At 52.5% G+C, this 14,821-nt stretch overlaps 2 protein-coding genes across 4 annotated transcripts in view; one reads left to right on the top strand and one right to left on the bottom strand.

Moving 5' to 3' along the window:
• The first annotated feature begins 38 nt into the window (after positions 1-38).
• ABHD15 (abhydrolase domain containing 15) lies at positions 39-7,318 on the top strand. The gene is made up of 2 exons (XM_087751552.1): positions 39-871; positions 1,819-7,318. The coding sequence occupies exons 1-2, from the start codon at positions 39-41 to the stop codon at positions 2,294-2,296; spliced, it is 1,311 nt and encodes a 436-aa protein (XP_087607678.1). The 3' UTR covers positions 2,297-7,318.
• A 1,261-nt stretch (positions 7,319-8,579) lies between these two features.
• TAOK1 (TAO kinase 1) overlaps positions 8,580-14,821 on the bottom strand; it is a 68,410-nt gene continuing 62,168 nt past the window's right edge. For all 3 annotated transcript variants that reach the window (XM_087751550.1, XM_087751549.1, XM_087751551.1), the window contains one exon: positions 8,580-11,609. In XM_087751550.1, coding sequence (XP_087607676.1) covers positions 11,148-11,609 — 462 coding nt within the window. In that variant the 3' untranslated portion in view covers positions 8,580-11,147. The remainder of the gene's footprint in view (positions 11,610-14,821) is intronic.

Genomic DNA, 14,821 nt, shown 5'->3' with positions numbered 1-14,821 from the left:
GAGCTCCAGGGCCGCCAGCCGGGGCTCCCGCTGCCCCCATGGTGTCCCCTGAGGGTTTGGTGGCCGCAGCCGCGGTGCTCACCAGCCTGGGCCTCCTGGTCTGGCGTCTTTGGGCAGGGAGGCTGGAGGTGCCTGGAGACTGGGAGGAGGAGGAGGAGGAAGAGGGGATCCCCTTCATCGCCGAGGACAGCTCAGGGCGCTGCCGCCTGCTGTGCAAGCCCTCGGCGCTGGCCCAGCACCTGGTGCGGAGCTTGGGGCAGTCGGCGGTACTGCGGGGGGGCCACTGGCTGTGGCCGCGCTGGCCCCGGCTCCAGATGCTGCAGCAGCTCCTGCAGCCGCCTGAGCCAGAGCCGGTGGTGGCCCGGGAGCTCCTGCAGCTGCCCGACACCGGGCTGGTGGCCCTGGACTGGCTGGTGGGGCCGCGGCGGGCCAGGAGCGGCAGTGGCAGTGGGGGGCCCGGCTGGGTGCTGCTGCTCATCCCCAATGCTGCCGGGAAGGTGACGGGGGGACTGCTGCAGCTGGGGCTGCGGGCGCTGGAGCGGGGCTTCGTCCCCGTCATCTTCAACCGCCGGGGCCACAACGGCTGCCCCCTCACCACCCCCCGGCTCCAGCCCTTCGGGGACCCTGGGGACCTGCGGGAGGCGGTGACCTACCTACGCTGCCGGCACCCCACCGCCTTGCTGCTGGCCGCCAGCGAGGGCTCGGGCTCGGGGCTGCTGCTCGCCTACCTGGGGGAGAGTGGCTCTTCCAGCCGCCTGGCCGCTGCTGCCTGCATCTCCCCCGTCTTCCGTGGCCGGGACTGGTTTGAGGCCGGGATGCCCTGGCTCTACGAGTGGCCGCTGCTCCTGCACCTCAAGAGGGGACTCAGCAGGTCAGTGGGGTCCCTCGGGGCTGGGGAGGGGGTGCCCCGGGAGCCTGGTGGCCAGCCCTGGGGGGAGTGTGTGTGGGGGTGCGTGCGATGGGTGCTGCTGCCGGCACCGGGAGCCCCAGCGCGGAGGCAGAGGTGCTGAGAGCAGCAAAACGCGCTGGTTAATGAACACCAGCCTGGAGCTGGCTGCTGCGGGGCCAGCCTGGCTGCCACATGCTCCCTGGCCCGGCTAGGGCTGTGGCAGCATCTGGGGGGGGTGTCCCCTGGCTGAGAGATGTGTCACAGCGGCACAGCAGCACTGGGTGGGTTGGCAAAGCCCCCGCACTGCGCTGGACCCTGGGGGCTGAGCAGGGCTGGCCACCCCACCCACACCGCTGCTTGCCCCCAGGTGTCGGCCCTGTGGGGCTGGGGGGACCATGGCCACCAAGCCACGGCCGGGCAGGGGGCTGTGGCAGCTGCCACCCCCTCCTTTCCAAGGGCTCTGGGGCCCCATGGCCCAACATGGCCGTGCTGGGGAGGGCCAAGCGCTGGAGTGGGCTGGGACGGGAGACAAACTGCCCCGTGCCAAGGCCTTGAGCAAGCGACACCTCCCTGGGTGGCGCTGAGACCTTGGGGTGGGGGGGTGGGGGCATACAAAGGGGCCCCATTGGTGGGCAAGTGAGGGCCAAAAACCGCAGCTAAACCCCAAAACGTTGGGGCAAACAGGTGCCAGGTGGGGGTGGTGGTGTGTCCCCCCCCCCCGTTTCCCGATACCCATTGCAAGCGCTGCTGTCACAGCAACGGAGCAGAGTGCTGGCTGCCTCCCGTTGCCATGGTACCCGGGCTGGCGCAGGCTGCGCTGCGGAGACCCCCAGCATCCCTGGCAAGGACGGGACCCCCCCAGACACTGTAGTGCAGCACACGTGAGCCGGTGGCATCCCCAGCCCACAGCAGCCACCCTGTCCCCGCAGGTACATGGGGTCCCTGGCCGAGGCGGTGGACATGGACAGGCTGCTGGGCAGCCGCTCACTGCGGGAGCTGGAGGAAGCCCTCTTCTGCCGGACCAAGAGCCACCCCACCAGCTGGGAGGCCTACTGGGAGCGCAACGAGCCCCTGCGCGACGCCGACGAGGCGGCCGTGCCGGTGCTGTGCCTCTGCAGCGCCGACGACCCCGTCCGCGGCCCCCCGGCCCGCAGCCTGCCCCTGGAGCTCTTCCGCAGCAGCCCCTACTTCTTCCTGCTGCTCACCCCGCACGGGGGGCACTGCGGCTTCCCCCGGCGGGGACCGGGGCGCTGCTGGGGCCACGAGGCCGTGCTGGAGTACTTCAAGGCCATGGCCGAGTTCCTGCGGGCGGAGGAGCGGAGGAAGCGGCCGCCGCGGCCCCGCAGGTGGGGGGGTCCCGCCGCTGAGCCCCCCGTCTTCACCTGGCAGAGGTCCTACACCCGGTAGCCCCTGGGCAGGGTCCCACGCGCCGGGGGCTCAGAAAGGCAGGCAGACACTCCGTGTACTAAAATTACTTTATTACAGTTGATTTTTTTTTTTTTTAACATTTCCTTTGCTATGATACAAAGGATACTTACAAACAAAATATTACATATGACCTTATTTTTTTCTCTTCTCTTATTTTCTGACAACTTGGTAACAGCTTTAAATGCACAATCTATACAATTAATACAGGTTATATATGAGCTATAATGTATGTTGAACCAGAAGAATACCAGAATACTGACAATATACTGTACATTAAGCCTTACCAGTTAGTGCTCGTGGCATTTTCTACAAGAAGGAAAACGCACACCTGTAGATTCACTCATACCAGCTGGTGCTACCAGACACGGAAGCAGGAAGGAGTTTAATTCCCCCAGTTAAATCCTTCGCGGCCCATCACCGTGGTGCTGGGCCTGGACACCTCAGACCAGTGTTCATAGTAAAACAGCAGATATGTGTGTGTTTTTTTCTAACTAATGCTCTGCGGCACACAACCGCACGGCCGGGCGCCTTCCCCCGGCACCGCGGCAGCCGGGCGTTGCTATACCTGGGTGATGCCGCAGAGCAGACGGCCACGGCGCTGGGGCCGGGCGCTGGGCGAGCTCTTGTTGGTGAGCTGGACCTCCTTACGGAGGGGGGAGAAGAGGAAGAGGAGGAGGAGGAGGAGAGGAAAAGCAGCAACAGCTTTGCTCAGTAGGCAGCTCTTGGGTTTGTGCACACGAACAGGCGCCGAGGGGGCAAGAGCAAGCCCGAGGCCCGTCGCTCCCCGGCACGGCTCTGCTGAGCCGCAGGGCTCGGCCCTCGGCTGCGCACGGAGCTCGTGCCCGGCAGAATCTCCGCGGGATCGGGCAGCCGGCGGGGCTGGGAGCTGCCTTGCGGCTCCCTGCTCGCCAGGAAAGGTTTGCTTTTGTTTCGCAGCCAAAGCTAGAGTTGTGTGGCTACAGGTGTGCACTTCCCCTCCTCCCGCCATGGTCTACATCGGACTGATAAGGTTACATTTTTGTTTTATTTTATTTTATTTTTTTTTAAAGCAACCAGCAAGTGAAGCATTTTTTTAGTTGACTGGCAAAAGACCTGGCATTTGCACAGCAGCTGCAAATGGAAAATAGCCATCCCCTCCTCCCACCCGCTGCATCCCAGCCCAGAAAATCCCAAACTGTTGGCGGAAGAAAAAAAAAAAAACCCAAAACAACGGGTGGAGGAGAGGAAGGGGAGGGGGGAACAGGTTGGAAAATACCAGGTTTGAGTTAACATTTCCTTGACTTCACACAATGCTTGTGCAAAAAGAAATAAAAACCCCAAACAAACAAAAACCAAAACCAGAAACATGCTGGAAATAATGAAAACAAATGGAAAGTAATATATAAAATTAAAAATATAAATAGGATGTCTGGCTGACTGGTAGAAGAATAGGTCATTTAGGTTACAAAAAGGAATATACATTCAAGAGGCTCTGAACCCAGTGGGGTAACTGATGTTAAACTTGTGTTAATAGTTAGGCTAGAATTCTCAAGTTTGTCTTTAAAATCTTCACAATACAAGCAAGCTATTTTTAAAAAATATACACTATACACACCTCACACAGCTTCTCCTATCCGTATTACACACGTTACGCTACCCTCCCATCCACTAAACCAAGGGGGTTCCCACGGCGAAGGTACGCAGGGTGGGCCCCCTTCCCGACCCGCCGGCCCCGAGGTGTCGGTGGGGCAGCGGCGGCTGCAGAGCCCCGGGCAGGTCGCTTGGCCCTCCACGTCTCACCACAACCTTCTCAAGCATTTACAAGTCACCAAAAGGGCTGTAGCCTTTTATGTTATACACACTTCACTTTGTAACGTTAATTATTTACATCAGGGCTGCCCCCCATCTTTTAGCTGTTTCTAGGCAGGTAAAAAATGTTCCTGTTCCAAGCAAGCAGGGGGAAGAGCTGCGGGGGGTTAGGAGGGGAGAAAAGCTGAAGAAAGGAAGGGGGTGGTTTGCTTGCCAGAAGCCAAACCCGTAAGCGCACGTATGCCTCTCCTTCTCTGATCCTTGCATCCTTACAAGCTCCTGTCCCCTACAACCTCTGGGACAACCAGACCTGGAGAGCACGGCCTCACCGGCGCTCAAACTCCTCTGCTCGCAGCTTCCCGGGACGCTCAGCAAAGCTATTCTCGACTTGCAGACTTGCCTCTGCCACAAGACAAGGAGCACAGGTCCTTCCCCCATTCCTAGGAAGCGCGGGGGAGCCCACCCCTCACTTAGTGGCAGGGCTTGCAGCAAAAGCCAGCCGGGGCAGGGACGCCGAGAGCCCCGCAAGCCACCGCATCGCACCCACAAACTCGCCCTTCACAGCTGCCACCGGCTGCAGTGGGGCTCTGCCGGCGCCGTGCAACAGCAGCGGCGACGAACTTCAGCTCGTTAACAACCCTGTGCTGATTTCTAAACTCTGCTGAGCTCAGAGTTGCCATAGAAATGCGTGATCCTGGCACTAAAAGCAGGCAACGATCTTAAATGAAAGTCATTTTTTTTTTTCCTCCAGTAGGTTTAGACGATCTCGGGTTTAAGACAAAAGCAGTCAGAAAGGGAAAACAGATCATTTCTAGAGAGGCTGAAAAATATAGTCATAAGCCGGTATTAAACTGCAGCAAAGAACCTGAACTCGGTTCCCACTGAGTTCAGCCCCAGAGAAAGCTCGAAGCCACGGCTCCATCCCTCGCGCTGCCCACCGTACGGCACGCGATGCCGAAGGGAAGACGATTCCACACCGCGGACGCGGAAAACCCGGCTGAACGCGGGACGCCGAAAGCCCCCGGCGAGCGGCTGCAGCCTCCCCAGCCCCCCGCCCCGCCGGCTGCCGCTGCGCCGCCCCCGCTCGCAATATTTAAGCACAATTCCTTACAGCATCACTTTGACACGTCTCGGGGATTAGATGCATGCTGAACTACGACTGGCAATTACAGTAGCTTTTTGCTAGCTGGCACATACTGTATCTATAAATTTTAGTACAAAAACTTAAAAAATACAGAAACTAGGTCAATTTGTTAACTACATATTTACAGATAATTACAATTCTTTTCACTCACAATAATTAAACTAATTGTCAGTGAAAATTCAAACTGTGCATGTTCTGAGGTACCCGTACTCAGGGATGGGGAGCGGGGCAGGGGACCGGAGGCGCGAGGCGGGGGGCACGATCCCCCCGGGTTTGTTCACATCCGTGGGGGCAACGCTCACCCCTCCTGGTTCCCGGACTCAGTGTGTGCACTCAGAGAAAGCAAGGGGAGAGGGAACTGCTGTCGGGTTTTTTTTTTTTTTCTTTCCTAGGACACAGCTTTAGGATGTTTTGAGGATGCCAGGCGGGTGCAAAGCCAACGGTCACGTACCAAACTGCCTTCCTCCCCCCCCCGAGGAGCCTTCAGGTGAAGTGCAAGTATTGAGACCCACAGCTCGGTGGTTAAGGTGCTTGTTTGCCGGCAAATCCGCTTTACTAAGTCCCTCTCTAGCTGACAAAGGCCTTTCCTTCCCCAGCAAAGCCTAGGCTGCGGGGCAGGGATGCAGCGGGCAGTGTCACAGCCCCAGCTGGCTGAATCGCATTGTGCAACAGGAACCAGGGTCACCCGCTGCCATCGTTCCCTGCTGGGGTGATGTTTACTATGACCACCAGATCTATCAGCTATTTTTGGCTGTAAACAGCTACCCACAAACCTCCGAAGCGCCCCACACGTATTTCTCAATAGACTCCGGCTCAATCGACTTGTAAAAGTGCAAACTGAAGCAAACACAGCAGAGGGACACCGACCGGCGTCCCTGTCTGGGCATCCACCACTCCTCCATCCTCAGCACGTGGCTCCGGGCTCGCTGCCGGCCAGCGCCGGGGTGGGCAAGTCCCACAGGTAGGAGCACAGCTAAAGACGACGCTACTCGTTGTGAAAGGGTAAGGATGGCCCAACCAAACCCGAGCCTCAGCTAAAAAGCTCACGAGAGACCTTCCAAAAGGAACAGGGGGGAAAATTGCCTCCAATTTCTCTGATAGCACAAGGAAGAGAGCCTGTGGCTGGCGTGCTGCTGAGCTGGCTGGGCGTCCCCGGGGGGTAAACAGCGCAGCTGGATGAACATTTGTGACTTGACACACGCGAGGACCGTTTATCCCCCAAACTGCCAGCTGTCTCACTAAGACGGGGTCTGTGGAGGACAAAGGAGAAGGTTACAAGGGTCTTCACAGCTTGAGGAGCTCATGGTGTCCAGCATGGCACTCGCCCCTCTGCTATGAGAAAGACCAGGGCAAGATTTACTAGAGATGCAGAGCAAGCACCCAGGAGAAGAACAAGGCTGTCCTCTGCTCACTGGCCTCGAGCAACAAAACGCACATGCCTAAGCAGAATAAAGAATGGACCAGAAGCGTCTCTGTGTGAGTACATATATGTACGTATGTATGCACTGTACACACACGCACGCACGTATCTTTTAAATCTTCCAGTTTAGCTTCTCTTTTGATCCTCCACATAACCTGCTCTAGTTACTGGACGCACACAAAGGTAGACGGCGTTCGGAGTTAGTGGCGGCTTGAACTCGGGACTGCCAAAACTTCGTGCCGGCGCAGCGTGCCAAGACCATGCCGGGTTTGTGATCTTTCATGGCAAGACGCAGCTGGGGACTCTGAGCTCAGCCTGCTGAGCACTTCACTGGCCCACTCACCGCCTCCCCAGCAGATCGGTACATCGCCTCAACTGCTTTCCTATCGCTATACCATCTTGTTTTCTTCTCTGCTGTCTTCTGACTTTCTGGTACCCTCTGGGAGCTCTCTTCTCTCCTTTACAGCACACCCGTAGCAGTTATCGATTCCCTCCCACTCCCCAGAAAAAGAAAGCTACAATTAGCAGGGCAGTATTTAAGCGAGGGCTTTTGACAGCGCTCAGCCCTGGCACAGCTTGCGCAGATGTACGTGCCCTCGCCCTAGAGAGCCCTGCTGCAGGGGTTGCTTTTGCTCATGAACAGGAGCGCTAAAGAACAGCGGAACTGAAGTGCCCTGACAGAAATGCACAGCATGATGTGTGTGCACGTATACCCACACACACGTACATAGAGAGTATATAAATATATACAAATGAGATACCATATATATAACCAGAGAGATGTGCGTATTCAACAGAGTAATGGTAGACAGTGGTACAATACAATTTATTGCCTCTCAAGAAATGGCACATAAGCAGGGTCAAGGGGGCAGGGCAGCCTGGAGTGCAAGGGGCCCTTTTCCCTGGGGGGGTTAATAAACAGCATCGTCCCCGGCTCTCCCCGGGGTGCACCCTGTGCGGGGCACAGCCAGTGCGCAACGCACGTTCTTCTGCAGAGGGAGGGCTGGGTGGGATACAGAGCGATGCCAGCCTGGCCCCAAGCCAGTCAAGGAATGGCTGCAGGGAATTTTCTGTGGAAAGCTTGGTATCGTACCACATTTATTTCTTCAACCCCTTTGAAGCTCACAGGCAGGTGAAACAGAGCTGGCCTCCATTTCAGTGCCGCATCTGAGGAAGAAAGCACGTCCTGTTCAACATGGAAGGGAGAGGTGGCTGCTGACTCCCTGGCACCATGGAGAACAAGAAAAACGTGGTCCCTTTCACCGATCCTAATTAAATAAAATCGAAAGAAAGTCCAATCAGAAAGAGGTGAAAATGCTGGCTCCTTTGGTTTTTTTTCATCTCTGGGCTAAACTACATCAGAACTTTAGGTCTTTGCAAAGGGGAGAGAAAAATAACCACAGAATAAGAGATTTCAGGGGTTAAGCTGGTGATCTGAAAATACTGCAATAAAATTTGCAAAGTAGTCCACACAGAAGAATTTCCCCAGTGTTAAATACGAACATAAAAGATGTAAAAGAACATCTTTGCTGAGGTACTGGAGTAGTCCCCACAATTTACAGATTACAGTATTTTTAAAACCAAAGTTAGGGCATGACTGCAACGAGTACAATATGGAGTAATTAGTCTTACTTTTAAAAAACAGAGTTTGCAAACTGATTCAGAGAGTGTTTGCGTCTCTCTAGCGTATTTTATAGTTGGTTATGTATCTCGGAAATATACCCGAGATACATTAAAATTCTCAAGACCGAGGGCCTCCTCATACACCTCCACGGCACAGCCTGACCCTGAGTCCCTCTGGCTACAGCTGCGTAATGGGGTGCTTTCGCTCGAGATCAGGCTTGTTTGGGACAGCTTTCCTTCCCCCACGTACACACAGGGACACACACATTTAGACCAGTTGATCTGAATCAGTTTTTGCAAACTATTTTAATTAAAATATTAACTTGTTGGAATAGTCCAGGTCTGCACATGATATACATGTAAAAATGGTTACTACACAATTCTTTTTGAATACAAAAAAAGCCAATATGGGATAGCCATCATTTGGATTCAGCATTCAGTCATGCTTAACATTACACAAAGAGATGGGTTTGAGAGAATTCTGTTGAAGTAGCTCAATTTAAGCCAGAGACTTTGACCAAATTCAAACCATAACAGAAGCAAAAGAATGAACCCACTGAACCTGCAGGTATAGCCTGTCCCCGCTGTCACTGCTGCTGTTTGTGATAGAGGAGCTGAACTTCAGAACGCTGCGTTAGCACCATGCTCTGGGCACACCCTCCACTCTCACATGGTAAATTCCATACAATTTTGGCCCTTCATTTCATTTTTGCCTTTCTTTCTAAAACCAGGAAAATACAGGTACCTTTCCTAAATCAGTTTCGCTGCATTTCAACAACACTGCAATGCAAAAGAATGACCCCAAAACATCCAAGTGCACATAAAAACATAGCAGAGGAAAGGACAGGACAATTCACAGTCACCACTTCCCCCGGAGGGCAACCGGAGTCACCTCCATGGGACCACCGCCTCATCCCAGGCTTCCGTCAACTGTTCGTACTACAAAGCTCCTTGCTAAGGGGCTGCTCAAACATATTTTGGTAGAGTTTTCATCTTCGATTAGAGTGATGTGCTACGCCAAGATGCTAGAAATCCCAGTTGGATTCACCGGACACTGGCAGAAAGTTAAGGATTGGGAGTGGATGTTAATTTAGCTAACGAAAGAACATCGCCCTGTTGAGAGTACTGAACAGCAGCGAGACACTAGAGTATTTACTATATAAATATGTCACATGGACAAACACATTCGGAAAACCTTGCTTTTGAGCCCTATAAACATATTAAAGGCAAATCCTAGAGTTAGCAGCTAGTGTTTTCTTCAAGATGATTAGTGTGCAAGGAAAAACATTTACAAAGAACCCTGGCTGGTCAGTCCCCAAGATGGAAATCTTTGCCTCAAGCCAAACTTCATCTACCTGCTCTTTCCCTAGCCCCAGTGCTGGCTGACCCAGACTGCCCTGGCACCGGCACAAGAGCATGGGGGCAGCTCCGGTTCCCAGCACTAAGGAATGACATGATGCCACAAAGTCATTCGGTTAATTAGACTCCCTGACCCCCCTATCACCGTATGGATTTCACGACCTCCTTTGCTTCCTTTCAGTAGTACAGCAGCTCCACCGAGCCTCTGGAAGTAGTGCCTTCTCGTATGGTGTGATACGCTGCCAAAATATCACAGCATCTCAAGGGACTGTAAAAGTTGTGAAGTATTGCAGCAACGAAAATAATAAAAAGGAGCCTCACATGCAGCAAGATCTACAGTGGTGATGTGGGTTAGTCATCAGCTGGGAAAGTCATTGGCTCAGCTCCTCCTGGTACACTGTGGCAACTAAACATTTAAACAGTTGGCTACGCTCTACATGTAAACAGGAAACTGCAACAAGCCAAAAAGGTAACAAATTGGTGGATGTAGTGTAATAATGAAAAACCCAATCAATGGCATTTTGCGACTATGGCATCCTTCAAAATACCTCTGGCATTTGAGACTGATTGGCTGAAAGTCTAAACATTTCTGAATGGAGCAAAAAGGACTACGCTGGGCTCCAATAATTATTCTGATGCTTAGCTAAAATGAGATGTCACAGTATTAGCTGTACAAGTGCATTACTTGCGCTCCTCTGCCCAACCTCATCTGAGCTACCAGCAGCACAGTCAGGGAGTGCCAAAGCAGGAATACAATTTCGAAGATTTCTAGCCCGTTCCCTCCAGACAGGTTTACCTACATGCTTCTCGGGAAGCTGACCAGTGCCTTCTGAGAGAACGTCACTTCTTACACGACACGGAGCGGGCACTTGGGTAGAAGGGCCCGGCTGAGCCCTGGTGTCTCTTGGCCTCTCTTCTCACCCTTCTTCCTCACCTACAAGTCTTTGAAAATGCCTCTTGGCAGAGGCAATATCCTAGAAATGTATCCAATTTAATGACAAATAAAAATGGAACAGAAGATCCAGCTGTTCCTCCCCTGGATGTTGGTTTAAAGGCAGCTCGCCTGGTTTTTGCAGGGTGGCAGTTCGAAATTTATGGACATGGGAGAAGGTCTCCATTCTCCCTCAGACTTCCTAGGGATGGTGTGACGAGGGCAGTCTGAGGCCCTTCTGTCCTGTCAGTGTGACGACCACCAGCCAACTCTTCTGACTAATTGCATATATTTCTCAGATGCCCTCCCAAGACCCCTCCAAAAAGTAAAAAACAACAACAAAAAAACCAAAAAAACCACCCCCCCAAACCCTGCAGCCAAATACTATGACATCCCAGTTAGTAAACACAAAACGTAATGCTTTACAAAATGAATACAATATTCCATGTGCACCCAGCTTCCACACGTCAGCACCGCACTGAGGAGGCTGCTGGGCTGGTGTCTGTAGGCAGTTTCTGTTGGCAGACAGCTCCAGTGGAATTGCCACCCTCAGTTATTGTTTAAGTTATGTATAAGACATGTGTGAACCATTGGATATTTGTGAAGTAACACTTGTGCTCCTGCTCATGCCCTGTTCCGTCCGTCCCCCAGAAGCTGTCCGCCTCAGAGCCTGGGGGCTGTTGCGGACCCCTATAGCACTACTTCGAGGTACCCCCTGCATGGGCCCCGAGGGGTGACCCCATGGCTGGGGTCCACCTTGCATTGGATGGCCCCAAGCTTGTGGTGGGCCACCCATGGGATGACCCCAGTGAGGTCCTGCACCCCCAGTAGGATTGTGGGACCAGCCAGAAGCTCCCGGGTAGCTGTGGCTGAACGCCTCGGGGGAGAGATTAGAAAGAACCATATTACTAAAACCTAGCCTCATGCTTTCTGAGTCAAAGGCTTCGATCTCGCGAGCTTGACGCTCCAGCAGGCTTCGTATCCGTTCGGTACGCTCGTTCTGCAACGCCAGCATCTCCTCCTCAATCTAGGAAGGAAAAAAGAAGAGACAAGTCTGTAGCAGCAGGACTCCTTTACAGGCATGGCCTCAACTCTCTGAAGGACTTGTAACAGCAAGCTAACGAGAAACCTTCTCCCCATGTTTCCACATGAGACTGGATCTCGATCAGCTGTCCACGGACACACAATCTGTTCTGAATGCCAAAGGATAAGTCCATAGACCTGCACATGCCAAAGCACGGCAAACACCAGTTGGAGGGTTTTGGTCCCCGTTCCCTGGTGATTACAGAAGTTCTAGGGGTGCAAGGCCAAAGTTTGCAGTCATATTAACAGCTTGACATAGGTTAATCTTTCAAAATGCAGCAAAGTCTACAGCTTCCATAAAAGCCTATTGGGAAAGCACCTTCAGATACAGCCAAGCACAGTGCCTGTACAGTCAAATACCTGCCAGCACAGCTTAGTGTGACCTTCACTGTTTGTAGCTGAATCTGATGATGACAACTGCTATTTTCTCCAGGATTCAATGTACGAGCCCACATGCAGTTTCCTCTCCAGTGTTCACTGGACAGATTTTCTTAGCTCCTGTTTATCACCTCCTATCTACCCCTTTCCTAAATTGGTTTCTCCTGTTTCGTTACCCTGATACTTTCTCCAGGGTGTGTGGCTGAAGAAAGCAGTAAGTGATGTTTGAATTGCATGGCAGATTATTAGCTAGATGATATGCAAGCTGGCAACTCCAATTTCTTCCCTGTAACACTGCTCCAAATCGGTTTCCAACGGTACTTTGGTAGGGGCACTGGGATCAGCTCTCCAAGTACAGAAAACATGGGGCTACAGCCCCCATGACACCCATCAGACAGGGATGAAAGACTTTCTTATTGAAATCTTTGCAGTCAGGTGGAAAACCAAAGAACCGCTCCATTATCTTCTTGCCAGCACTGAAAAAGCTACTTTTGGCCTCGGTGAAAAAGACCAAATGGGTAAAAAGCAGCAGCCAAGACTTTTAGCATAGCTCACTGGCATCTCCCCTGCTGTCAGCAGCAACGTGGCCAAGAGGTGTTATCTTGGTCTGTGCTGAAGGTACTGGGCAGAGCTTGTACTTGTAAGCACTCTCTTGCCTTAGTCAGGGAATATGCAAAGTGATTTCATCTGGAATTTAGGAAACAATCTGTTCCAGCGTGAGTCATCTCCTGAGCCATTTGGGGCTTTCAGAAACTGCCTTATCCGCTTGCCTGTTTCTTCGTGCTAGGTGAGTGACACTGACTCTCTCCACAGAGCAGCCTTCCTCACTCCTGCTGAAAGCCACGCAGTGGTCAGCTGCCTTGGAAAAGGCAGAAGTGGAAGAAAGCGCCTTCTCTAACGTTAGCTCTTTAAAATGCTCCACTTGTTTTTTCCAGTCCTGCTATCTAAGCAGAATCCTCCCCTTCCTTTTTCAAAACTACAGTGTCTTCAGCATGTCCAGCTGCTCAGCCTTCAGGCTTTGTGACAGCGTGACACACTGTCTTACTGCAACCGAACTTCACAGAAAGGCATGCCTAACACGCCACATTAAAATGACATCACTTAGAAACGACCTCAGGTTGCAGGACTCTGAAGATGAGGTGTCTGAGGCATGTGGGAAGGAAATGAGTAAATCTGAAGTCTTTTAAAGGCACTCTTGGGACATGCTCATTACTGGTGCAACACAAACAACACAGCATCGGGGTAGAGCCTGTACAGCGCCTCAGTCACTGGCACTTAAAGGCTGTGCATTGATGGGGCTGGCTACTCCCTCCTTAGCCTAAGTCAGACGCGTGTGCTCTGGTGGGTTACTATGGTGATGGGCACCATCAGAAATAAAGAGCGCTGTACTGAGAAGGAAGCAGAGTCCTATGCACACCCTAACTTCTGGAATCTGGTTTATTATTGAACATCAGGGACTGACTTTGCCACAGGCTATGTATATATTTGTGAATATAAATTCAGACATTCACCTTGCTTGCATACCTGCCCTTTCTCTGGCTGCCAGTTTCGGTTAGGACATGCAAGCAAACACCAGGTGACATCGCTGAGCGACCCACACCAGAGTACTCGCAACTCTTAATTCTTACAAAACCAGAACACCCCCCCCCCCAAAGAATACCCTTGCAAAAGGGGGATGCATCTACCTTTGCACCCACGTTTTCCCTTCAGCTGCCACTAAGTGACCGTAACCCCAGCAAGAAACAGAGTCTCGTCGCTGGTCCGTGACTTTGTGAGTGCAATGCACTAGCACTGCATGTATCGCTAAATGAAGGCTCCCACCTATGGAAACTGAAGGACCATCCAATCTTTTGCTATTCTAATGCAGTAGTCACATAGGGACACACAAGGCACACAAACACAGATGGAAAAGTTACGCTGGGTCTTAATTTTATCTTTTTTTTTCCTATGATGTAGCATTGCTAAGCTTCCTATCACCATTACTGATGCCAAATGTTTCACAGGGGCTTTCTATGCACAGAGACTTCAATCCTGGTCCACACTGAAAGACATTATTATTGGTTGATGTGTGTCCCCTTAAGTCACTGGCCTCACTTCAACCTTTAACGTAACACTACGTGCAATGCAATATATGTTGCTCCCACAGACAAGGAGCGATGCCCAGCAGCAGGCTCGCTGTGGCACACTTCTTCCCAGAGCTCTCCTTGGATCATGCCGCCAGAGGGCAATGCACACCCAGCATAAACATATACTCAAATGCAGGGCTGTGACTGGAGCTGTCCTCTTCCAGATGGGAGCAAAATAACTAGCGATGGGGTCTAAAGACAGCTATTACACATGGGAGAGCCACATGGGAACACTATTTTCACAAATTCAGTTACTTCCAGAGACTCAAGTCCACTTGCAGGAGACCAAAGCACAATAGGACTGTACTGTCTTCTCAGAGATGCTTCCTCGGCCGACCGTGAGGTGGAGCAGTTTTATTCTGACAAGGGCCCTCTATCAAGCCCAGCGTCATCTGTTAGCCTCTGGGAGAAGTTAAGCGTGAAAAACCTCGAGGCCACAGAGTAATCGCCCTAATTTAATAACCGCCGATCAGCAAAGTTGGGAACTGTTGCGTGAATGGCGATGGCTGGCACCCACAGGGCAAATCAAAGGGGAAAAAATTTGCAGGAGGAAGGCTGATGGCGTAATTTCCCTTCACTGGTGCATTACCCTTCCCTGGGCTGGTGTAGGCCACTCACATTTCTATACACACCATGTGTCTGGCACTGGATA

The sequence above is a fragment of the Nipponia nippon genome, unplaced genomic scaffold, assembly GCF_047370975.1.
Source record: "Nipponia nippon isolate SJK-2023a ecotype South Korea unplaced genomic scaffold, ASM4737097v1 scaffold_15, whole genome shotgun sequence".
Taxonomy (NCBI): domain Eukaryota; kingdom Metazoa; phylum Chordata; class Aves; order Pelecaniformes; family Threskiornithidae; genus Nipponia; species Nipponia nippon.
The sequence above is the reverse complement of the archived record's forward strand: the minus strand, read 5'-3'. Positions and strand labels throughout refer to the sequence as shown.

Excerpts from the sequence above, each read along its gene's own strand:
- ABHD15 (XM_087751552.1), top strand. The coding sequence starts at position 39 with ATGGTGTCCCCTGAGGGTTTGGTGGCCGCAGCCGCGGTGCTCACCAGC. Across the intron at positions 872-1,818 it reads CTCAAGAGGGGACTCAGCAG|GTACATGGGGTCCCTGGCCG; the intron begins GTCAGTGGGGTC and ends CTGTCCCCGCAG.